This window comes from Branchiostoma floridae, chromosome 16, assembly GCF_000003815.2.
Source record: "Branchiostoma floridae strain S238N-H82 chromosome 16, Bfl_VNyyK, whole genome shotgun sequence".
Lineage (NCBI taxonomy): Eukaryota > Metazoa > Chordata > Leptocardii > Amphioxiformes > Branchiostomatidae > Branchiostoma > Branchiostoma floridae.
Genome location: NC_049994.1, coordinates 7194995 through 7219246, shown reverse-complemented (window position 1 = coordinate 7219246; position 24252 = coordinate 7194995). Strand labels below are relative to the sequence as shown.

General features: G+C 39.9%; 2 protein-coding genes and 2 long non-coding RNA genes across 4 annotated transcripts in view; 3 read left to right on the top strand and 1 right to left on the bottom strand.

Annotated features, from left to right (window-relative positions):
• The first annotated feature begins 2517 nt into the window (after positions 1 to 2517).
• On the top strand, positions 2518 to 2872 carry LOC118403640. Its single transcript, XR_004829666.1, has 2 exons — positions 2518 to 2691; positions 2767 to 2872. It is a non-coding gene; the product is annotated as an uncharacterized LOC118403640 (long non-coding RNA).
• A 1171-nt stretch (positions 2873 to 4043) lies between these two features.
• LOC118403637 lies at positions 4044 to 6010 on the bottom strand. The gene is made up of 3 exons (XR_004829663.1): positions 5857 to 6010; positions 4930 to 5059; positions 4044 to 4380 (listed from the first exon to the last, which is right to left on the bottom strand). It is a non-coding gene; the product is annotated as an uncharacterized LOC118403637 (long non-coding RNA).
• Positions 6011 to 8004: 1994 nt separating this feature from the next.
• On the top strand, positions 8005 to 9628 carry LOC118403636. The gene is made up of 2 exons (XM_035802412.1): positions 8005 to 8149; positions 8915 to 9628. The coding sequence occupies exons 1-2, from the start codon at positions 8053 to 8055 to the stop codon at positions 9259 to 9261; spliced, it is 444 nt and encodes a 147-aa protein (XP_035658305.1). The 5' UTR covers positions 8005 to 8052; the 3' UTR covers positions 9262 to 9628.
• Positions 9629 to 18635: 9007 nt separating this feature from the next.
• LOC118403635 (neurocalcin homolog) overlaps positions 18636 to 24252 on the top strand; it is an 8600-nt gene continuing 2983 nt past the window's right edge. Inside the window, exon 1 of the mRNA XM_035802411.1 lies at positions 18636 to 19235. Within this exon, the coding sequence (XP_035658304.1) occupies positions 18684 to 19235 (552 nt within the window). The 5' untranslated portion in view covers positions 18636 to 18683. The remainder of the gene's footprint in view (positions 19236 to 24252) is intronic.

The window sequence follows — 24252 nt, the reverse complement described above, 5'->3', positions numbered from 1 at the left end:
GGTTTTATTTTATGTTAACCAGACATAATCTCCAAGCAGAGGTTAGGTTTCAGGCTTTTTTGTTTAAAGTCTTTAGGTGCTTTTGTCAGGCATTCTCATTGTCAGGTTGCTTTTAATAGCTGGCTGACAAACGCTTCATAGAAACGTAAAAAAAAAATCAGCCGAAGCCTAACTATCGCTTGCAGACTGTGTGGCTTCGAGGAGGAAAATGGAGAATAAAATGCATTCAAAGATGTCCAAACAAAACCGGAGTCTAACCTCTGCTTGGAGAGCACGTTTGACAGGAGACACGCACGGTCACATGTGAACCAGTTCTGTCTCGTTTTCGCCTTAGGGTTTGAGGCGTTCGTGGCGAGGGTTTAAATTAGAGAGAGGAAAAATGACCCCCTGTTAGAAACGGATCGGTGGCAAAGCTAGAACTAGTGAATAAGAACATTGGTGCACCTGGACCTACAAGTGTGTGGAAGGGGTCATCATGGACTCATGCATAAAACTTAGTGCTAAGCTGAAGACATGTCACTGATACACTGAGTCAATCTCGGGACTGTTGTTAAAAAATGTTTGAAATCGCAAGGGATCGACACTCACAGGCACACCAATGCAAAACGCATACACACACACACGCATGTAGTCAAATTACACAGACACCAAACCACAATGTATATACACACACGCACACACATGTAATAACTGTGGCAATGAAAATCATTGCCAAGGCGACGTGTTTTTTTTGTTTATAAGTATTTATGTTTGTTGTTGTATGCGTGCTTTACTATACGTGTTCTATCCTTTCACCTGATCATTCACCCTAAGCGTATTATTTCCAGTTTCTTAACTGAACTGTTAACTGAATGTCAAGCTTCCTTAGCGACTGGTTTGGTTGCTTTAAACCTCCGTCACGAATTGTCAAAAAATCAAACGCCATTGTACAAACCACTTGACTGACAATGTGTCTTGCCAAGTTCTTAATCTATAAGAAGTCAGTCCATTCTATCCATCCAACTGGTCTAATGTATGCAGATTGTTTACGTCATGAATGTTTGTAGGGTATCGCTATCAACAACAACAAAACGCCGTGCGTGGCGATGAGGATGGTTCTAGGTGAGGTGAGGTGAGCTGAGGTGAGCTGAGCTGAGCTGGGGTGAGCTGAGCTGAGGTGAGCTGAGGTATGGCGTTACTGGTAGAGCGTTCTGCTCGGAGTCTAGAGGTCCCAAGTTCGATACCCGCAATGTCCCAGACATTGTGCTCTTGGGAAAGGCACTTTACGTACACGACCTTCCTCACTCCACCCAGGTGTGATAAAGGGTACCTGAAAGACTACATTTACCTTCTGATTTCTGTGTTTCTGGCCCTGAATACTAACTTGAGTGCAGTCTCACATTTTCCTTGTCTGCCCAAAAGCAAATAGAAAAAAAGCGTACTTTTGACAAAAAACGGTCTCTTGTGAGTGACGAGTGACCTATTATAAACGTTTCTCATTGAATATGCAAATGAGGTCGTCATAAATTATATCAGCTGATCATTTTGTCCACTTAGATAACAATATGTTCAAATTAAAAAAGACATCGCAAAGGAAGCTATTATAGCATGCATTTTCTAACAAATTATGTGCATGAGATCCTAATTATAATTTGCATGATTTATGTTTATACTGTTACGCTAGCCCCTACACACAAACACACACACACACACACACACACACACACACACACACACACACACAAGTATATAGGTTAATATACTTAGATAGATACAAAAAAGCCTTATTAGTAAGAAGGAATGTTTAAGATAAAGAAATGAACGAATAGCCTGTCAGTTCTATACATGTTCATTTTTATTCACGGCCAGTCTGATTTCGTTCATGGGTTTCATCAACTAGACAGTTGTTCATAATTTCAGCAAAGTTCTCAGTATATCATCCCATAAATTGAAGACATTAACTCCCCTAGACAGTTTTTTTTTCATGACTTCAAATATTATAAATCCATGTTTCACTGTGTTTCTTTTCTACAGAGGTTTACTCCCCTGGACAAGGCTTCGTGACTTCAAATAGCATAAATCCATGTTACACTGTGATTTTTTCTACAGAGGTTTACTCCACTGGACGATACTTCGTGACTTCAAATAGCATAAATCCATATTACACTGTGATTTTTTCTACAGAGGTTTACTCCCCTGGACAAGGCTTCGTGACTTCAAATAGCATAAATCCATGTTTCACTGTGTTTCTTTTCTACAGAGGTTTACTCCCCTGGACAAGGCTTCGTGACTTCAAATAGCATAAATCCATGTTACACTGTGATTTTTTCTACAGAGGTTTACTCCACTGGACGATACTTCGTGACTTCAAATAGCATAAATCCATGTTACACTGTGATTTTTTCTACAGAGGTTTACTCCCCTGGACAATACTTCATGACTTCAAAGGATATAAATCCATAGTAGAATGTGATTTTTTCTACAGAGGTTTACTCCCCTGGACAATACTTCGTGACTTCAAAGGATATAAATCCATAGTAGAATGTGATTTTTTCTACAGAGGTTTACTCCCCTGGACAATACTTCGTGACTTCAAATAGCATAAACCCATGTTACACTGTGATTTTTTCTACAGAGGTTTACTCCCCTGGACAATACTTCGTGACTTCAAATAGCATAAATCCATGTTACACTGTGATTTTTTCTACAGAGGTTTACTCCCCTGGACAATACTTCATGACTTCAAAGGATATAAATCCATAGTAGAATGTGATTTTTTCTACAGAGGTTTACTCCCCTGGACAATACTTCGTGACTTCAAATAGCATAAATCCATGTTACACTGTGATTTTTTCTACAGAGGTTTACTCCCCTGGACAATACTTCATGACTTCAAAGGATATAAATCCATAGTAGAATGTGATTTTTTCTACAGAGGTTTACTCCCCTGGACAATACTTCGTGACTTCAAATAGTATAAATCCATGTTACACTGTGATTTTTCCTACAGAGGTTTACTCCCCTGGACAAGGCTTCGTGACTTCAAATAGCATAAATCCATGTTACACTGTGATTTTTTCTACAGAGGTTTACTCCCCTGGACAATACTTCATGACTTCAAAGGATATAAATCCATAGTAGAATGTGATTTTTTCTACAGAGGTTTACTCCCCTGGACAATACTTCGTGACTTCAAATAGTATAAATCCATGTTACACTGTGATTTTTTCTACAGAGGTTTACTCCCCTGGACAAGGCTTCGTGACTTCAAATAGCATAAATCCATGTTACACTGTGATTTTTTTTACAGAGGTTTACTCCCCTGGACAATACTTCGTGACTTCAAATAGCATAAATCCATGTTACACTGTGATTTTTTCTACAGAGGTTTACTCCCCTGGACAATACTTCATGACTTCAAAGGATATAAATCCATAGTAGAATGTGATTTTTTCTACAGAGGTTTACTCCCCTGGACAATACTTCATGACTTCAAAGGATATAAATCCATAGTAGAATGTGATTTTTTCTACAGAGGTTTACTCCCCTGGACAATACTTCGTGACTTCAAATAGCATAAATCCATGTTACACTGTGATTTTTTCTATAGAGGTTTACTCCCCTGGACGATACTTCGTGACTTCAAATAGCATAAATCCATGTTACACTGTGATTTTTTCTATAGAGGTTTACTCCCCTGGACGATACTTCGTGACTTCAAATAGCATAAATCCATGTTACACTGTGATTTTTTCTATAGAGGTTTACTCCCCTGGACGATACTTCGTGACTTCAAATAGCATAAATCCATGTTACACTGTGATTTTTTCTATAGAGGTTTACTCCCCTGGACGATACTTCGTGACTTCAAATAGCATAAATCCATGTTACACTGTGATTTTTTCTATAGAGGTTTACTCCCCTGGACGATACTTCGTGACTTCAAATAGCATAAATCCATGTTACACTGTGATTTTTTCTATAGAGGTTTACTCCCCTGGACGATACTTCGTGACTTCAAATAGCATAAATCCATGTTACACTGTGTTTTTTTCTATAGAGGTTTACTCCCCTGGACGATACTTCATGACTTCAATATAAATCGTTGTTCACAGGGATTTTTAAAGGGGTTTACTCCCCTTAACAATGCGCACTTTCACTTTCAGTTTTTAGTGTCTAAATCTTCCTAGTACACATAGGACAACTAGTACATTCACGATACAAATAAAAACAGGTATTATGACATCTGTATGGTGTACAATTGTCATCGCATACCCTAATAAGTCTCTCCTGTAGACAACATTCAGGACCATTAGTGCCATAAGAAGGATATTCTTCGTCTTGTTCGGTCTTTTCTGTTCTTCGGATTCATCGTTGTTGATACTGGCATCAGCTTCAAGTCTTAAGCACAGGACAAATTTGCACGTTATTATATGCCACTACATTGTCTATTAAAGTATTGGTCTCAATGAATATCAAATGATACTTTTGTATAGTCTTGCACTGTAAAACAAAAGTTAGGGTACCTCATACCTACATGAAATAAACTATCTATGCAAATAACTCACACATGACACGTTTGCAATAATTTTGCCAGTCAGGTCTATATATGTATACATATGACTGGTATTTCTATAGATGACTTACTTACATATGTACATTCTTATTACAAGTCCCATTATGTAAGCACTTAAGTCATAAAATTTCCTAATCAATTATGTTCATAACTTACAATTCAGTTAGGGAGGTTACAATAATTCTGGAAGTAACATCTCTGATTGAATAATATGCTATTCCAGACAGGGAACAGGAACAACATTTTAGCAAAATGCAACGGGAACCCCAAATTAAATGCGCAGTTTGCATCATATTCATTAGTTCGTACATGTACCTCGGTTGCATATAATTCTAACATTTAACACAATTATGTCTCGTAACAAGTAAATGTACCTCTCATGTGGTTCGTTGTCCATGCCAGTGATGTTGACTGTCAGAGATCCTGAACCTGCATTATTTATGACAACGTTCTGAGACCCGAAGACGGTAGATGGCGAAGATGGCGTACGCTGACGCATCTCTCCTGAAATCAATGTAAACTGAACATATCACCTGGCCCAGTGCCTCTTTTTCATGCTCATTGTCTTATGGACGTTCTACGATAAGCTATATAATTATATAAACACTGTTCCATAGTGCTGGCATCTGTATTTAAGTTTAACAGGTATCCGGCTAAGAGCGAAACAAACAAGTATTATTTGCGTACGAAGTTGGCTGTCTAGTCATACCTAACGTCATACAAGTCATTTATAATCATGTTTTGCCAATGCATCTTTATACACTTTATTTCAAAGTCATGGACTTGTTTTTAACTTTTATTAAGTTTTTACAAGACTTTCTTACAATGAATTAGTCTACTTGGTCGTACAGTATATAGAATAAGGTCTCATTCCTAACCAAGTACCAAGCACAAAGTAAAGAACGAACTCTTGATTCAGACCACAAGTTCCGCTTTTGACCGACAACACTGTAGCACGGCAAACATTGTCCGCTTGCAATCAAGGGGCGAAAAACAAATATGGCGGTGCAGGTAACGAGATATGGGGCACAATACAGGAAGGGGAACAAGAAGTCAACAAAAGTTAACGTGTTGAGAAGACCTAGACACTCTTTTCAGAAACCTACATTGAATAAGAAATTCATCATTATGCTGTGGACGGACTCCCGAGGTAAGAAAGGAAGCATAAAATCATAATGATGATCATACAGATCATACACTAAAAACACACCTTCTCTGTACGGTTCTGGCTCCGCCCCAACTATGGCGGCAACAAAACCTGTTGCGAAACAAAAAAACTATTTTCAAGTCAAGTTTCTGACCTTCCACTTCACCGACACTAGATGATGGCACCATCTTGAGATCGTGAATGTTGTCTGCAGAAAGACTTCGACGTAGCTCACTAATCGCTGGGATACGGGGCATTTTTTTTTTCTTTTTTGGGGGTGGGGGGGAGGGGCTGCTAACAGATTATACCTAGTTAGATTTAACTGAAGACTGTACCGCAAATTGGTCTGGCCTTCGCTTTTATACTCTTCATTACGTCATCTGTTTGATATGGCCATCAGGGACCAATGGGGACGCAGATATGTGTATGTTGTCTTGGATACGGTTGACATCATGTACAAATATCGTTCCCATGGTACTTTCCCAGGTACTTACCTGTCCAGACTACTTGTTAACGCCATGTAGTTCTCTGGCGGGAAAAAACAAGTCAAAATCACCATGCTACGTGTATACGTGTACTATACAAATCCTTGTAACTGTTTAAGTGAGAAAAGACCATGTGTGTGTGTGTGTATGTGCGTCTTTCTGTGTGTGCGTGTGTGTGTGTGTATGTGTTTGTGTGTGTCTGTGTGTCCCAGGTATCTGCATATTGTAGTGTATATTGTAGGGTAGGTGACATTGGTGTTTTTCAATTTTCACCCATAGCACTCACAATAATGCAGTTTTCTTGACAATGACAAGTTCAAAGTACCCATTTTAAATTTCATAGCTGGTGCTATGTGTATAGTTGTTAGTTATTGAAGTGCAAAGATCATGTTTGTAAGGGGGGGGGGGTCCAAAGGTTATCGACATATTGCCAACTGATAACAAGATTGTGGTAAATTGGTAAAAAAACTCATACTGATTAACTTATACGTTTTGAGTGTAATAACAGCACCATAGTTTAAGGGTGCCCATGCTGTTTGTCTGTTTGTTTGTTGTTTGCTGGCTTGTTTGCTTGTTTGTATTAGCTACCCGGTAAACCGCCTTAAGGCATAACATCCGCGTCTGGTTTGTACTGAAAGATACAAGCTGCATACCCGGACAGATTTATTTTTCCACTCACACCGGGAAGGACCCCTATACTTTTCAATGAGGTGGGTTCTTTAATGTGTTGAGGTGTGGCTATCCTCCAAAACGGGACCTCGGCCTCTTTTCCGAGTTTGGTCACGTGAATAGAATGAGGAAACTTCCCAAGGACATTGCATCGGAATCAAGGGGAGTTCGAAATTTTATCAGCATACCAACTAATGACCAGACTTTGACGAAGTGTTTTAATTTCCTACTGAAGGACCTGTACGTTTTGTAATAACATAATTTTGTCAATGTCTTTCGTAGATTAACGAAGCCCATATTGTTTGACTGTTCGTTTGTTTGTATTGAATACCCGGTAAACCGCCCCACATCTTAACACACCAGTCTTGTATTGAAGAGTTGTATATCCGGAAATATGAACTTTATTCACTCACACGGGGAAGAACCCCCTACTCTTTAATTTCGGTGTAGTGTGCTCTTATGTTGCATTGAAATTAACAATTTGTTTGATGGATTGTTTCATGTTTTGATTGAAAAAAAATCACAAATATGCAGTACACATAAACGGCCCGGTCTGAACACTGCATGACTTGATTATCAAAATCGACAAGTTAGATACTTGTGAAGACGGGAAAATTATAAAGAAATTAAGAAGAACAAATCTGTGTGTATGGTGTCACGAAAAACACCGACATAACCAATTATTCACCAAAACATTGTTGTGCGTGAAACTCACAATCAATCTTAATCAATTGCGGACTAAACTAAAAAAAAACAAATCCCCCTGGCGTCGTATTTTTTGCCACAGAGTTGGCATATTTATAGCCTTTTTATGGACGTGTTTTTTCTAAACTTCAAAAGCTAGACTGATTTGTATAGGACACATATAATTAATGATAGGCCCAGCATGAGGACTTTGGACTTGTTTTGGTCCCCGGGAAGACTGTCAAGGACCAGTAGCCAGGGCAGATGAATACCTGGCAGAGCACCCTGGGAAGAACCAGTGAAAAAGATTTGCTTCATGTCAATCTGAAGTATAGTATCCAAGGCAACATGCAGATATCTGCTACCCTATTGGTCTCTGGTAACTCTCGCAAATAGATGACGTAAAGTTCGGGTATATAAGCCAGCGCTCTAACGATGTACGGTGTCAGTCGTCAGTCGTAGCAAGGAGGTTATATTTCTCTATATAACATTCTTGGTCTTAGCAAATCAAAATGCCCATATCCCCCCCAATGCTTCGCCGAAGCCTTTCTGCGGACAACATTCACGATTCCAGGATGGTGCCTCCATCTAGTGTCAGTGAATCAAAAGGTAGGGGTCTTTAGTATGTGGCCAGATTCCTAGCACATTTTCTTTTACATTTACAAAATCATTTTTAAAGTTCCCTGTTTACTCCCTACATTTTCTTAAATCGTTACGTACGCCGATTATTTGTTTTTCACCTCAACATCTAGTGCAACTAGTGGGATTCACTAGTAGTACCCCCAGCTCGGACAGGTCGTAAGGGGGTGCATTTCGGATGGTGAAGTAAAGCCGGCGGCCCTTCTAACGTAAAGTTCAAGAGTCAAACCTCTGCTAGTAAACTAGTAGCACATTTATCGAGAAAATGTGCTTGGCTATATACGCGAACCGAACCGAAGCCTCACTGCACTACGAGCTTACGAAAAAATGTCATGTTTCGTCCCTGTCTTCTCAAGTTCAAATGCTTTACCGATACTCTGCAAAAAAATATAACTTTAATTGGGGGTGTCATATTTTAAAAAAAAAGTGTATTTATGATTAGGCCTTACCCGGTTTTCTTCAAACAACAACAATACATTGCATTACCGTATAGAAGCTTTAGATGTTATCTTCATCCGCCTCACCGACGAAATATATTAACTTGACCACGGCCATGGATTGGTCATTGATCACGTGTTCACGTGAACAACGCATGACGCACACCTGATAAGAGCTATTGTTACGTATGGTCTCTAGGCCCATGTTTACAAAACCCCCAAGTCCATTTCCTTCTCATGAGAATGTAGTTTGGGTCTACTTGATTGACTGACTTTTAAAATCACTTTTCCTCCTCAGGTGAGCTGTGCATGTGTGCGTCTTCTGTCGTCCACCTCCCCACAATCGTCGGGTCTCAGAACACTGTCGTTTCTACTGGACATCAGTCAACAGTCAACATCATCACTGACAGAGATCCAAACGACAGTTCTAAACACGACAACGGGGAAAGCGAGACGACAGTTGGTCCAAAGATCCTATTCCTAGTGGCACTACTGGTCCTGAATGCTGTCTACTGCAAAGACTTAATTGGATACGTTATGGGAGTTTGGAGACATAAAAACCTCTTCATGCCCGTATGTATCCTACTTCTGAACGTCAAAGTTCTATCAGGCTGGCGTATCCTACAAAAGTTAATTGGTCTGTAATCTGAATGTGATTCCTGGACAGGGTGTAAGGGGCTCTGGATAGAGGTATGAACCTTTAGTTACCCGGTATGCTGCACTTTACCTAGTAGAGTGGTCCGGGCACCACTGGTCCTCATCCAACCCCTAAACTCTCACGTGCTGGCTCCAAGCGCCACACCCCGGTACACCGCTTCAGCAGGCGGGCTAAACCACGTGAGGGGACCATACTTATCTTGTAACAATGGGCCCCAAAACTTTGAACTTATTTTGGTTTGTCCATTGTTTATTTATGGTAATCTATAGTTGAACATTCTGTGGAACCAAGTGTTATCTATTTATTTATACATATTGACGACTGCCCAGAGGAGTAAACCTCTGTATAAAAAAATCAAAGGGAGTATACCATGAAGAACTATAGTGTGAACTACTGAAGAAGCCATACGTTTGTTGAAGACTGCAACTATCCACGGAGAATACCTCTGTGAAAAAGATATGTTTTCTGAGGAGAAAATATCTGTAGAAAAATAAACGGAGGAAAGAAACTCTGTAGAAGAAAGGAAGGGAGCTGAATATGTATAACACTAGAAGACTAGATCTACGACTGTCCAGGAGAGAAAACATCTGTAGAAAACTCCGTGGAAGAAAGAAGGCCACGCACATGTACTTAAAAGAAACAACTACGACTGCCCAGGGGAGAAAACCTCTGTTAAAAAAATCCAGGGGAGTGAACCTCTGTAAAATAAAATCACAGCTACTGATTTCATTGTTGTATGTCCTTATTGCACGGAACTGTTCCGACATTACACAGAAAAGCCTCATTATATAATTTGTTGTGTATTGAACATTCTCCCGACGAATGTGGTAAGAAATAGTTCGAATTTCCTGAACACATTTACAAAATGGGTTTGGTCTTATATATTATGGTACAAAATAGAATCTGGAAACAAGATGGCGTCCGCATTACTTCTACAGACATTGAAACCTACGCCGAAGGGTGATTCTCTATATCTTAAACGTAGATTGTGATCACCAGAAGCTCCCGTCATGTACAGTAGTATTGCCTTCACGGTTTGTGGGCCAAAGGTGAGCGGGCAACGCACAGAAGAGACACCTGGCGGACTCTGTCTGTATTGCCACTCTCCTGGGAACAAGTGAGTCCTTTCGATACCTACGATTGAAAGAAAATCAGTTCAATGCAAATTATGGCATGTCTTGTTATTAAGTTGGCCATAATACCACGGCACATTCCATCCCGTAGATCGAAATCAAAATACCCATAACATTTCATTGAGATTCCCAACAAAATAGGTAGGAAACTTCATAACTATGGAAACAGCTAGTTTGAAATGTTTAGAATAAGCTTCTTATCAGTTTCAGGGATTCTGGGTAATGTCAAAGGTCAAGACATAAACATTCCAGCAAAACACGTCTACACACACACACACGCAAACTAAGTTTACGTTGAAGAGATAGGGGCCTGAGACTTTTACCGAGGCGCATGTTCATTGTATTGTTGCCCTACGGCCGGTGGGGTTACAGGACTAGTGAGGTGAGTTGAGGATGCGCGCTTGGAACTGTGAATTATCTTATTGGTAAAATACAATCAAAGTAATTGGCAAAGTACCTTACTGCAGTTAGTGTGGGCATGTGGTGTGTACGGGGCACAATAGACCCGGCAATTCCTTTATGACGTCATGTAACTTATCTGCCAAAGGGAACACTGATACCCCTCATCTTCATTATGTCGTCTGTGGTTTTTTCCACCATAAACAAATATATTACAAGACATTAATCAAAATATCCCTTCAACTAGAGTTACACGACCCCACGCCTACGTCAAATGACTGTAACATTTACAACTGCAGTATTGATTGTGTTTGTTATCAATTATGCAAATAAGGTCCTCATGTTGACCTATACACAACTTCCAAATGCTACAATTAAGAAGTTCCATCATTTACCACAATGACATTATAGCATGTCCTCATTGATTATGCAAATATCACATGTTGCAATGGTCCTATAATGGAACAGAACGTGTTTAAACAATTTCCTACTTGATTATGCAAATTAGATCCCAATTTTCACAACTAATATGTAATTATATCAAGCGTCATTTAAGCTATCTACATACCAAAAAAATCATGACAATCCGTCGACCCCTTCTTAAGTTATTCTCTTTCAAAATCTGACGCTGAACCTGCCCTGCAGTTCCAAACAAGCCGCTATTTGGCCCAAACCTATACCACTTACTCTCGGCAGCAAAAGCTGTCTACCACTCAAAAATCGTTGCCAAAATTTAAGATATCAAACCCAGAAGTTCCGCTGGAGTACCATAACAGGCCGCTTAGGGGCCCAAAGTCTAATATTTCCAGGTCTCATCAAGACCTATTCACATACTGAATATCAATACAATCAATTCGGGCGTTCTCGAGGTACGCTGGTCTTCTACATACATACAAACATACAATCATACAAACGCAACAAATGTATAGGACTGTACTGAATGTTGTTTCTATTTTCTAATTGTGCCAAATTTAATTGTTGTGTATTGCAATGTTTTCAGGAACTCCCGAAATCCAGGGCTATGCACTCTGTGTATATACATCCAGGTAAACCAAATAGAATGAAAATGAAATGATGTATTCATTTACTTACGACTTAAAAAAATCTTGGTTTATGTGTAAAATAAATTGCAAGGGGTTTACTCTAGTTCATCTGTACAACTACAAAAACAATTACGTGACAAATTTAATTACTGTGACATGACATTAAGAAACATTATACAATTATGAAAGAAAACTTTAAAGAAGACGAAGCTGAAGCAAAATTAAAACGAAACGTTTAGAATTCACCGACGATGCCATGTTCAGATATCATATATCCCAATTTACCTTGCAGACATTAATTGAAGCTAAGAACAACATTAATAAAAAGAAGCTTTAAGGATTTCACCGCCAGAGGCTAAATATGGTTTTCATAGATAGCAACACTTTCATATTTAGCAGCTGGGCTCTTAGATAACAGTGCTCTACACAGCTATCACATTCATTCACGTACTCTAACTAAATCTGTTAAAACTCAGAACATCAGGGTATTAGTAGAATATCGTCATAGCGCGTCAATGTTACGAAATTGCTAAATTGAAATTCATTTGGGATTAGCTGAAAGATGACAATTTCATAACTCGTCTGCTATGTCTTAAAATCTTCTTGTGGGTCTTTAAATCTGAGTCATTTGTTTTGAGGATTTGTTATATTCGATAATATTCAAGTTGTAAATGAATCATAATTATTTGCTCTTGAGTACGTATGTGTGCCCCCTCTGACAATGTGTATTTATTGCTATGTTCTTCCGTGACATAAGGTATAAACCACAAGTTAGATGAACATTTCATAAGTTGTCTACTCTGTTTTAAAATCTTCTTGTGGGTCTTTAAATCTGAGTCATTTGTTTTGAGGATTTGTTATATTCGATAATGTTCACGTTGTAAATGAATCATAATTATTTGCTCTTGAATAGCTGTGTGTGCCCCCTGTGACACTTTGTATCTATAACTATGTTCCTCCGTGACATGGAGTATAAACCAGAAGTTAGCATAAAATTGGCAAGCAAGCTCCTTGATCTAAATACGCAGTAAATCATCATACATTCCCTTAATCCTTTGAAGAATAAAATGACAAAGCGTTGTCAAATCTTGAGCAAGTCCGTTACTTTCTGTACTCTAAAACCACATTCGCGCAAACATTAGTTTGCCCCGAACATTTGCGACCATACTGTAAATCGTACAAATATATTGTAAAAAAAAACACAATAAAGAAAAATGCTAATATTCATTTTTGAGGGGCCACACAAAGTAGAAATGTTTTTTTTAGTCACAGGTGAAAATTGAGCCCCCCCCCCCGTGAAGTCATCTTCATCCAATGAAGAACCTTTGCTGTGACTTCGCCCCCCCCCTCATCCAATGAAGAACCAAGTTGATTTTGTGACCTCAGCCTCCTCCCCCAATGAAAAGCTTCAGGTTGATGGTGTAACCTCTGCCCCCCTCCCACAAAGCATATACTAGTTACACGTTTACCTGAATATTGTGGTAGACTGATAACGAAATAGCTACGCTCAGTAAATTCAACAAAATTTCAAGACTGGCATGACGTCCCTTGCTAGTGTCACCTATGCCCCCCTCTCCCGTGCTTCTACAATGGGATGAAAAATGTTGTCATTTAAGTTCCTGGCGATACTTGTTTCTGATACCCAAAGCACAATGTCACACAAATTGCAGTTCTACTGGTATTTGATATATTACTGTTAGTACTATCTCAAATTCTGTGGACCACAAAAACACTCTTGTGCAAGAAAGTCAGAAGCACTTTGGTGCCATTCAACGGGAAAAGTCATCCTTTCATCGTGACATTTAAAGCGTACAAAAGCGAAAATGTTGCTGAGTGAGTCCTATCCGGGAATAATGTTGTCATATTATTATGGGCTTCCCCCAACGATACCGTACATTTTTATGTGTTACTTATGACATTGGAATACTGGTTGAAGGAAAGGGTAGATTTAATTTTCTTTGTGGACAAGATGTGTGTTAAATTGTTCCAAAACATGTTTTGAGTTTTTCCTGAATACTAGAATGACGCATTTCACACCGTAGGCGTGAACTTGAAAAGATCAAGTCCACCCGAAAGGACGCATTTCGTGTCTTTAAAAACCGTGCGCACAGTCTTAATGGAGGGTCACCAAAAGGGGCCTGTAAAAAGAGATATCTTACCGTCCACACATATCCCCAGGACACAGAAAGCTTCTAAGGCGCCGTTAAAGACTTTCAGATATACTTGTAAGTCATAAAGACAGCCTTGCCTGTAGGTTTTTCGTGACAACCGTGTACCGTATGACTGGCACTACCTGTGACCGCCAATCGGCGTAACACACCAGATTCGCAGGCATGCAGAGCGGCAGCAGCTGGTTATATTTCACTGAATAACCTGTCACAGATCTAGAAAACGTACCTCACTAAGAGTGCAACAGTCGAAATAATTCAACAAAAAAGCGTCTACAATTCCAATGCAAACTATAAGTGTGCATACTAAAGGTGCACTATTTCTTCCAGACCGCAAAAGCTATCTGTCAACAGAAAGTAAAAATTCATAGCATGTCCAGGACAAAGGATACAAAACCGAAAGTTTTCCTGCAGTACCAAGAATGGCGGCCAGGGGGCAGCGAAGTAGACCTTGCTTTGACCTTCGTCTTCCCAGACCTTCTCATGTTCCAATATCATAAAAATTCAGACAATCCCGAGTTATGCCATCCACAAAAAACGCCTTTTTTCATGGAGGAGAGAAGGAATTCTTGCACGATTCAATGTCTTCACAGCATTTCTCCGTCCACCGTCCAAAAATGTGTTACAAAATTCCCCAAAGTCTTACAAATGGGCAATAACATTTTTTCTCTCTTCTGCATGGCCCTTTGTGCCTTAAGATTGTAAGATAGGGTTCTAGTTCATACGAGGACAAGAATTATCACAGCAGAAATATTCTTTAAAGCATAACTGCGATCCGTGAATTCATGCAGGCTTTACGATAAAGGAGAAAGTGCTACACGGGTAAAGTATAGTCAGTGGGCGGCAGACGCAGACTATGAATCATCTTTTTGTACTTCGCTGTCGGAAGAAATTTTCGGTTTTCACGGGTGACTAAAAGTTATTGTGTCTCTCGTTTGCAATGTATCTTTCGCTTCCAGAACGTAGAGAAGTGTCACACAAGACGAATAGGACTGAGGAATCCTTTATTGAAGAAATGATGTATAATGTAACAGTATTTGTGTGGATGCTGTCAGACAGTTGCAAAGCTAAGACACGGTCGCTTCTTTGCGATAAGGCGAAACCATAACGCGTAACTCTTTTCCTATATGGACGGTAGTACAATGTGGTTCCACACTTTAGCCAAACACGTTGGAACGGACCCATACTCCGGCTTTTTAAGGTGATTTGATCAGGCTTTCCTTTTTGTGCCGTTTTCTTTACATTTCTCGGCCAACACACTTTAAGAAAGCAGCACAGAATAGAAAGCCCGATAAAAAACGCATAAAACACGTAAAAAAACAGCCGGAACCGAACTTCTGCTTGGAGAGTAGGAAGATTTCGAATGATTTTGAAAAGTCCATGAACATAGTGCAGCTGATAAATTGACGGTGACTGATAGGCAATTTGCTTTTTTATCGCAGTTTGGCGAACAGTTCATTAGGATACCAGCGTTGGGCCTTCTACAACTTCAACGCACAAAGTTGAATACAAATAAATCACGTACAAGGTATATGTTTAACAACACGTGGGGGTCGACGACCACTAACAGCTACAGTTTTCGACATATTGACATTCTATTTGCACACCGTGAACCATACACGCGTTATCTCTTCCTAAAATACCAAGTTTACCTATGATACCCCGATGGCGTATTGAATTCCTTTGAGCAAACGGAAATAGTAGTGGGTGACTAAGAGCATTTTTTTAGGCCACAGAAAGTATGTTTTATGGTATCAGCACACCTATTCAATTTCGCCTGATATTGAAACAAAACGAGACTTTTTTCCCTCAAGAGATGGTCAACATGGGAAAATACCACAGTTAGAAACTTCTTCGTGTAGTAGTCTTGATTGTACTTGTAGAAGTGACGCTAGTGAGGTAGCCATGATTGTAGTTGTAGAAAAGAACACCATGAAGTTCAATAGTTGTATAAGAGGCACCTGTTGTGACTTTGTGCACTTCTTGAATACAAAAAATAAGACTTGAAGGCTCATACTGATACCAAGTCCAGGCCCGGACCTGGACCTGATCCTCTGGGCCTGAACCTGTTCTGGACCTAAAATTTACGTACCGACACCCACCCCTAGCGTCTATTTTGAAAAGTTAGGCATCTTGTTTTTTTTCGCCCTCTCTCATTAAATTTGAAGTCTGCTGAGAATGTCATCCATAAAATATACTTGTTGTGGCCTTACGGTTTAAACAAGTTAATGCATTACGAAGGGAGGTGCATTCTCAATCGATTGTATTTGGACTTAATACATCACAGATGACACCTACATGTAACACAAACCGGATTTGACGTTATGATGTACGAACATATTTTCCCAAACGTTGAAGCCCGCCGATGCGGGGTTGATCGAATCTTGTTAAGCTGTCAATCATAGACGTGTACTTGCCTGTGGTTGGTTGGATTTAATTGGATTTTATATTTTGGGAATGGCATAGGTTCATGCTGACGACCTGGGAAGGGGGGGGGGTGGTGGTCACTTCGGACAGGGAGGGTGGAGGGGGGGGGGGGGGGTTGTGTCTGTTTTTGTTTTTTGGGGGTCGCGTTTACAACTATTGTTTAAGAAAAACTAGTGGGTATAATCCGGGTGCTTTAACCACACTTCACAACTATAGTAGGATTATCCAGGAACTTAAACCAGACTTCACAGATAGTAGGTTTCATCCGGGAACTTTAACAACCAGGCTTCACAAGTAGTGGGTTTCATCCGGGAACTAAATTACTTTAACCAGGCTTCACAAGTATAGTGGGTTTCATCCGGGAACTTTAACCAGACTTCACAAGTAGTAGGCTTCATCCGGGAACTTTAACAACCAGGCGTCACAAGTAGTTGGTTTCATCCGGGAACTTTAACCAGGCTTCACAAGTAGCACTATGACCTTGACATTGTTCTGTTTTTGTTTTTTGTGGTTCGCGTTTACAACTATTGTTTAAGAAAAACTAGTGAGTATAATCCGGGTGCTTTAACCACACTTCACAACTATAGTAGGATTATCCAGGAACTTAAACCAGACTTCACAGATAGTAGGTTTCATCCGGGAACTTTAACAACCAGGCTTACGTATATGTACATAAAATGGAAAAAAATATCGCAACAGCTAAAAACAAATTAAGTAAACATAACGAAAAGTGGGAACCCTTATACCTGTTTCTGTAATATCACTACCACAAGTACTTACCTGTCAGTGTATGTGCACTTGTATGTTCTTGTTTAAGTTTTCTTGTATTGTATGTTTTTGTTTTTGTTTATCTGAATAAAGTTTGAAAAAAAAAAAAAACCAGGCTTCACAAGTATAGTGGGTTTCATCTGGGAACTTTAACCAGACTTCACAAGTAGTAGGCTTCATCCGGGAACTTTAACAACCAGGCGTCACAAGTAGTTGGTTTCATCCGGGAACTTTAACCAGGCTTCACAAGTAGCACTATGACCTTGACATGTTCCGTTTTTTCAGACCTTTCGTTTTCGTTTCAGTTCCACCTTTCTTTTCTTCCTATGATATAAAACCCTTCACGTTCAATTCACAAAACCACAACTATCCTAACTTAGATATAGCAAACTTTCATCTTAGAAGGGAACCAAGAAGAAAAAGAAAGTACATGTGTACATTTATTATCAGTAACGGTGCCCGCCGCTAGCTTTACCCGCGGCTTAACCATTAAGAAACTGCTTCCGTGGCCACTCTCAGCCTCAACATGTGATTGATAGTCTATCCTCTGTCGTTAACCCTACATGCTTCCTTTCGGGCCGTGGTGATAGCTCTGTGCATCATTTTCCATTAGGACTGATGCTAATGGTTCCCTGATATACCATGTTCGCGCCTAACGAGTCTATCCAAAATGTATGACCGTTTTCATCAGCTATCCTGTTTGAATAATCTCGCTTCGCAGGCAGCTGCGTTAGGATGGTTTCACGTGTGTGTATAGCGTCATGTAAGGTGGTATCTCGATGTACTTGGGGAACAGGTGCGGCACTGCGGGGTTCGTTCACGGCGGCACTGTTGTGTTATTTTCTCCGATTTTTATAATCTATATATAGCGTAGCACGTAAAAGTATGACTTAGAATACAAGAAAATACACAAAACGTCAGAAAAATCGTTCTTTATCTCCGAAATTCGTTGAGTAATCTTTCGAACCCCGCAGTGCCACACCGGTGCCCCAAGTGCGATGAGATACCACCAATATTCAAGTCCGTATGAGGTCCGTATGGAAGTCTCTACCAGGCATTATAGGTCGCAGGAAAATAATAGAAATTGGACGAACATATCCAGATAACCAGAAGAGTTCAAAAGCTGGTCGCAAACCATACTCCTTGGACAGGTTTACTTAGTGTCATTGTTTTACAAACACACCCTGCGTAATTCGCAAGTAGAATTCTACAAGATGATCAATTTGTATCCATTGATACATTATCTAATAGAAATTACACCCCTTTCTGGAGTTTCGTACCCTTTTAAGTAGGCCTACAGTACTTGTCTCGCATGTACGTTCAAAAGTCTCCTAACGTTAGAATCATCCTACCGGAAATGACGTCACATTTGGCGGCAGTACATCATGTGCCTCTACCTCAGACGTTAGTTTAGACATTGCGCAACACTTGCACCTGTTGTAAGGATGTACATTGTAGAACAATACTGAACATGGGCTGTTCCGTTGGTATTTGTAGAGAACACAAAGTCCGGGAAACGAGGACGGCACTAACGTGCCAATATTGCAACACCTACTGCGGAAACGACTCGGGTTCGTACGTCGCTTGTCTGGCTAGCAACCACGATACGCAAGTTTGGGGCTGGCCGCGGCGAGCCCGTACCCGCCCGTCCAAACAACAACGAGACAGGCTCATATCCGATCTCACAAGAACCACGAACTTCCGCGAGTCCGAAATCAAACACTTGTACAAACTCTTCCAAAAGGACTGCCCGAATGGCTTGCTGAAGGAACAACAGTTTGTGAAATTCTACGTGGACTTCTTCCGTACGGGGTGTCGAGAGAAGAAGTCGGCGCTGGCTAAGAGGATTTTCCGTGCGTTCGATCACGACGCGACAGGGACGGTGGACTTTAGAGAGTACGTTTGCGGGATGAGTGCGCTCTTAAGGGGCTCTAAGGTAGAGAAACTTAAGTGGGCCTTCAGAATGTACGATCTGGATGGAAACGGAGAAGTCACCAAGAGAGAGTTGCTGAATGTTTTGATGGTAAGTTTGTCGTGATTTATTTTCCCTCGGTAGATTTGCTTTCAGTACAAAAAGGTGCCAGTTTTACATCTGTAGAGACATTCTGCGTACTGTGATAATACTAGTCGTCCTTATGATGAAGATTTTTTTTGATGGGATGTTCCTGTAGCGTAACTGGTAACAGCCTCACATTTGAGTTCCTGTTTGCAATCATTAAGACCTCGGTTCAATCCTGGGTAGGGCATCTCGGTTGGGACTGCACCTGTCTTTCGGAAGGGACGTAAAATGGAACACGGTGAATGGAAACCCCGGGTTCGAAGAGGCGCCTCTATCATATTAAAGAAAAGGGTCTAGAACCTCTCCCTTTGAAAATATACCATGCTCGATAAACATCAAGGTAACTTGCTGCCTCATATATGTGTCACTAGTCACCACAAAATAGTGCTGAATGCAAATGTAGCGAATTCAAACAGTCTGAGATTTCTAGGTGTTGCTTGATTGCTATTCTAAAGTGCTGGAAAGTGTCGTTAATTTTCCTAAAAACCTTCTTGAAAAGAGTCGTTAATTTTCCTAAAAACGTTGTGCAAAAGAGTCGCTAATTTTCCCAAACACATCCTGTAAAAGATTCGTTAATTTTTCCGAAAACGTTCTGGAAAAGAGTCGTTAATTTTCCTAAAAACATGACAACAATGTAATAGCAACCCAAAATATACTTTTAAAAGGCGCTGCTATAATTCCGGACTGACAGTCTAATTTAGGAAATTATTTTGGGCAGACAATGACATTATCTGAAACTAATGATGTTACATCATAACACGGAATACCAATAACTAAAGGGAAACATATATTTCCTAATGTAGTACATGTATACAGTTTGCTCAAATTCTGTCTGTCGTTCCCACAATGCTGGCCGACATTCGGGTAATGCTGTTAACGTTGACAGACACTCACATATATACACAGACTCACACACACAGACAGACACACAGACAGACACACACAAACACGCGCTGAGAGACACAAACAAACACATGCACATAGAGACACACACACGCATGTACACACACATACACACACACACACATACAGACCCACACACAGACACACAAACACGCACACACATGCACGCACACACAGACACTCACACACACGTGAACACACACAGACAGACAGACAGACGCACACATGTACACAAGCACACACACACACACACACACACACACACACACACACACACAGGTCACATTAATGTTTTAGGTGCCGTGTAGGGATGTAAAAAAGAACAATTCTCTGAATCACCTTGAAACGGAAAGAATGTTATAACAGGAGAATACGTAAGCAAAATAACAGCAGTCCTTTTCGTGAACATAGTTCAATTATAGCTAAAAGGTATGGGCAAACATCGTAACGGCACTTTAAACCCTCAGCTTTCAAAATGGTTTAGCGAGGGTTATGAAAGAGCGATTACTTCAAAGCTGCCAGCTTGCTAGCAAAAGATAACGCTCGGGAAGGGTGATGTTTCAACCTCCACACGTACAAATGTCATCCACTGTTCCGTGTATGCCCCCACATGTAATCCCTAAGCTTGCAGCTAAGAAAAAACACTATCTTTTAGGGACGTAATATTCTGAGCAATCTTCTGTGTCGTCTGGATGTCTTGCAGGTAAAATAAAACTCTAACTTACTGTCACTTCAATTTTAGCTGCACGCTGATATCAAACGAAAACGAAAGATTTGCGAGCGTTGAACACATGTGACTTTTGACACTTTTTAGGGACGTAATAGTGCCATGCAGTGATCCTGTGTATCGTCTGGATATCTTGCAGGTAAAAAGAAGAAAAAAAACTTAAACTCACTGTCATTCCAATTTTAGCTGCAAGCTGATTTCAAACGAAAACGAAAGATTTGCAAGCGCTGAACGAATGGGAACTGTTGACGCTTTGGGAAATGGTTTAAAAAAGGGCATCTGTCGAAGAAGATGGGTGTCTGTCTCTGTGAGATAGCTAAGTCTTGTCGAGACGAATTACTCTGAAGAACGAGACAGACGCCGACGTTGTGGCGTTTTGCACCTACAAATTGGTGATTTGAAACTGCTAGAAGTTTATGGTATTGAAGTTGAAACGTTTTTAGTTTCTGTAATGTGTCTGTTGTGGTTGTGATATACGCAACGATACGGGGTCTATTGTATTTATGATCAAGAAAAAAGGTATAAACAAACATATGTTTAGCTAGAAACAGATTAGAACATAAAAGAGATTTGTAACGGATAGGAAAGTGGGATTGGCAATCTTGCAAATTGCAAGTCCGCAATTTCATTAGCAGAGCGCAATAGCCAGGCAGTTCGCAATTTCATTATAACAACAGAACAAATCCGGTATAATGTATAAGAATAATCCAAGTACTATATAAGGCCACATTCATTTGATTATATGGATAACATCCACTGGAAAACCCACAACTGATGTGAGCGTGCGAATAAGACAATAGTTTGACCAAAGAAAGGTACGTCCATGATGAAATCTTAAAGTGGTTGCACAAATGACCAAACACACAAAATAGGTATACTGAACAAGACACTGACTCGTCATTTTTTTTACATCTTCTTTGACTTTAGAATTGACTTTCAAATTCTTCGACATTAGTATACGTTTTCGAGAATTTACGGCATATATTTTCCCATTTTGCTGCATTATACAATTTACATTAAATCTCATTACCAACATTGTATCATTCGTGGATAGTTTCATACTAAGTATAAGTATAGTAAGTCATCGAATAATAAAACCATGCAACCGACGTTTGTCATCTTTTTTTTTTGGCAATTTTTGCTGGTTCACATTGCACTGCATCATACGTGTCGCTGCTTACAGATGCGGTCCCAAACGTAAAGTATTCGTTTATATGCATAATATGATTGCAGAATTTACTTAACGTTTGGGACCAGCAAAGCGAAGTGTTCTGGCAATTCTACTATATAAATATATGCTGAGATACTCCAGAATTTTGAGCAAAAAGTTGAACAATTCCTAATTATCTAAAATGTTACGCCAAAAAGTAGTTACTCAAGCAACTGGATATGGTTTTTGAAACGGTCAGACGTTTCAACCGGCAAACAGGTCTTTTATACTCTATGAATGAAGACAATTTTAGATGTCCAATAGGAAACGTTGTATTGTAAGGCAATGCCATATATCTGAAATGTTGGTTACATAAAGTGTAGTCTTCTTCACGTGCAATCACTAAAAGCCTACAAGCGTAAGTTACAATATCAACATAGTCATACAACATCCAGGTAGACTGTCAGAAAGAAAAACGTCAAGGCGGCTATCGTAAAGCACCACAAACATTCACGATTCCTCGGGGGAAAGCTGTTCAGCACTAAGGACGGAGATATATCTGCGCAATTTTCCACTGGCGTCTTACCCTACAGTACAAGACGCGTGCACATTATCACTCATAAAACGCAAAAGGAAAGAAAAGCAACTTTCGAACGCTGCAAAAAATGGATACCTGGGGCCATATATTAATCACTGTTATAAATAGACTGCTGTACAAAACGGCCTCAGAAAAACATTGCGTTTTCGGTTACCCAGCCATCTGTTCATGGAAAATTATAGTGTTTGTTTGTTTGTTAGTTTTTAACCTTAAATTCATCTGTTGATGAGAAGCTCAAATTGGCCTGCAGGCCGCTTTTCGAAGTCATTAATTATTTGTGTCTTGGTGTCTTCCGTTTGCTGGATCGCTACGGTTGAAAACTATTAAACTTTTTTTTTAAGTTTGTAAAAAAAAAAACTGATTATGGTATACCGAACAATAGATTCTTTATCTTTGTTTTGTTCATATCTTCTTGACTACCCGACTGACTTTGGCATTCAATTTTCTTTTGCACATGTACGGCACATATTTGCTCATTTTTCAGTTGATTCGTACGATATACAGTGTGGCCGAAAAACAGCCAAAGATTGATGCGCGCGCGAATGTCGTCCATATAATTATGGCCTGACATGACATGCAAAAATAACAAGACTGGCAATAAAAATGTATTATTGCCATGACGACGATTGAGGGTACAACAATACAGCTCAAATCAGAAATAGACTGGAACTTCCCTGTCGCACTATCCCTGGCACAATATACTAGCCCACCTGTAACATAAACCTACAGCCAGCAGAAATGTGCTATCCCCGGTACAGCACAATGGTCTGCCAGTGACCTAAAGCTACAGCTGAGCACTACAGAAGTATTTCCTGTCTGCCTGTGGCGTATGGCTTAAACAAGCTCCAGAAAAGAAAATGTATCCTTCATAACATAACATAACAACCAAGACAACGTGATCCATTGTGCAGAGTTCCCTGTCTAGTTTCAAAGGACAAATTCCTCCAGGGAGCAAGTGTGACCTACATTCCACCATTGCATACCAGAGATACATCTGGAACAGATTTGGGGGGGAGGACTTGCATACCCAGCATACTGCATTCCTGTGGAAATGCCTGTGCAATTCCTAGAATTTTTGCAGACTGAATGCAAAATATACCACTTGACGACTCCCCTGAGGCGTCGTCAAAAAATCATCAGTAACATAGATATAGAACCCACTTAGCAACATTGTTTAATCTTTATTGTCTTCTCACTTCAATTTTATTTACAGTCACTTCATGCTTGTACCATATAATGACGATAGATTGTTGTTCACTTGCAATCAGCCTACGGGTACGAATGTGCAATAAACTTGAGTTTGCTTGTCAATGATCATCTGTGAGTTGTTCCCTTGTTGACCAAGTGCCATAAAAAGTATACCTAACACGTAATGCACATGTAAGAGATCAATTGAAATATTCATTTATTCGAATTCGTTTATTGAAATGTTTATTCATCCATCCATCCATCCATCCATTCCTCTCCCTTCCCTTTCTTTCCTCCCTTCCTTCCTTCCCTACTAGTTAATTTCTTCGTTTCAATTTAGAGGACAATTCACGGATATTTCAACATTTTTTTCGCGTTGAAAAGACTGGAAGAAGAGTGTGGAGGGGCAGACTAA

Bases quoted from the DNA above. Each gene is read 5' to 3' on its own strand.
- LOC118403636 (XM_035802412.1), top strand. From the start codon at position 8,053: ATGCCCATATCCCCCCCAATGCTTCGCCGAAGCCTTTCTGCGGACAAC. The intron at 8,150-8,914 runs GTAGGGGTCTTT...TTTCCTCCTCAG, and splicing joins TAGTGTCAGTGAATCAAAAG to GTGAGCTGTGCATGTGTGCG.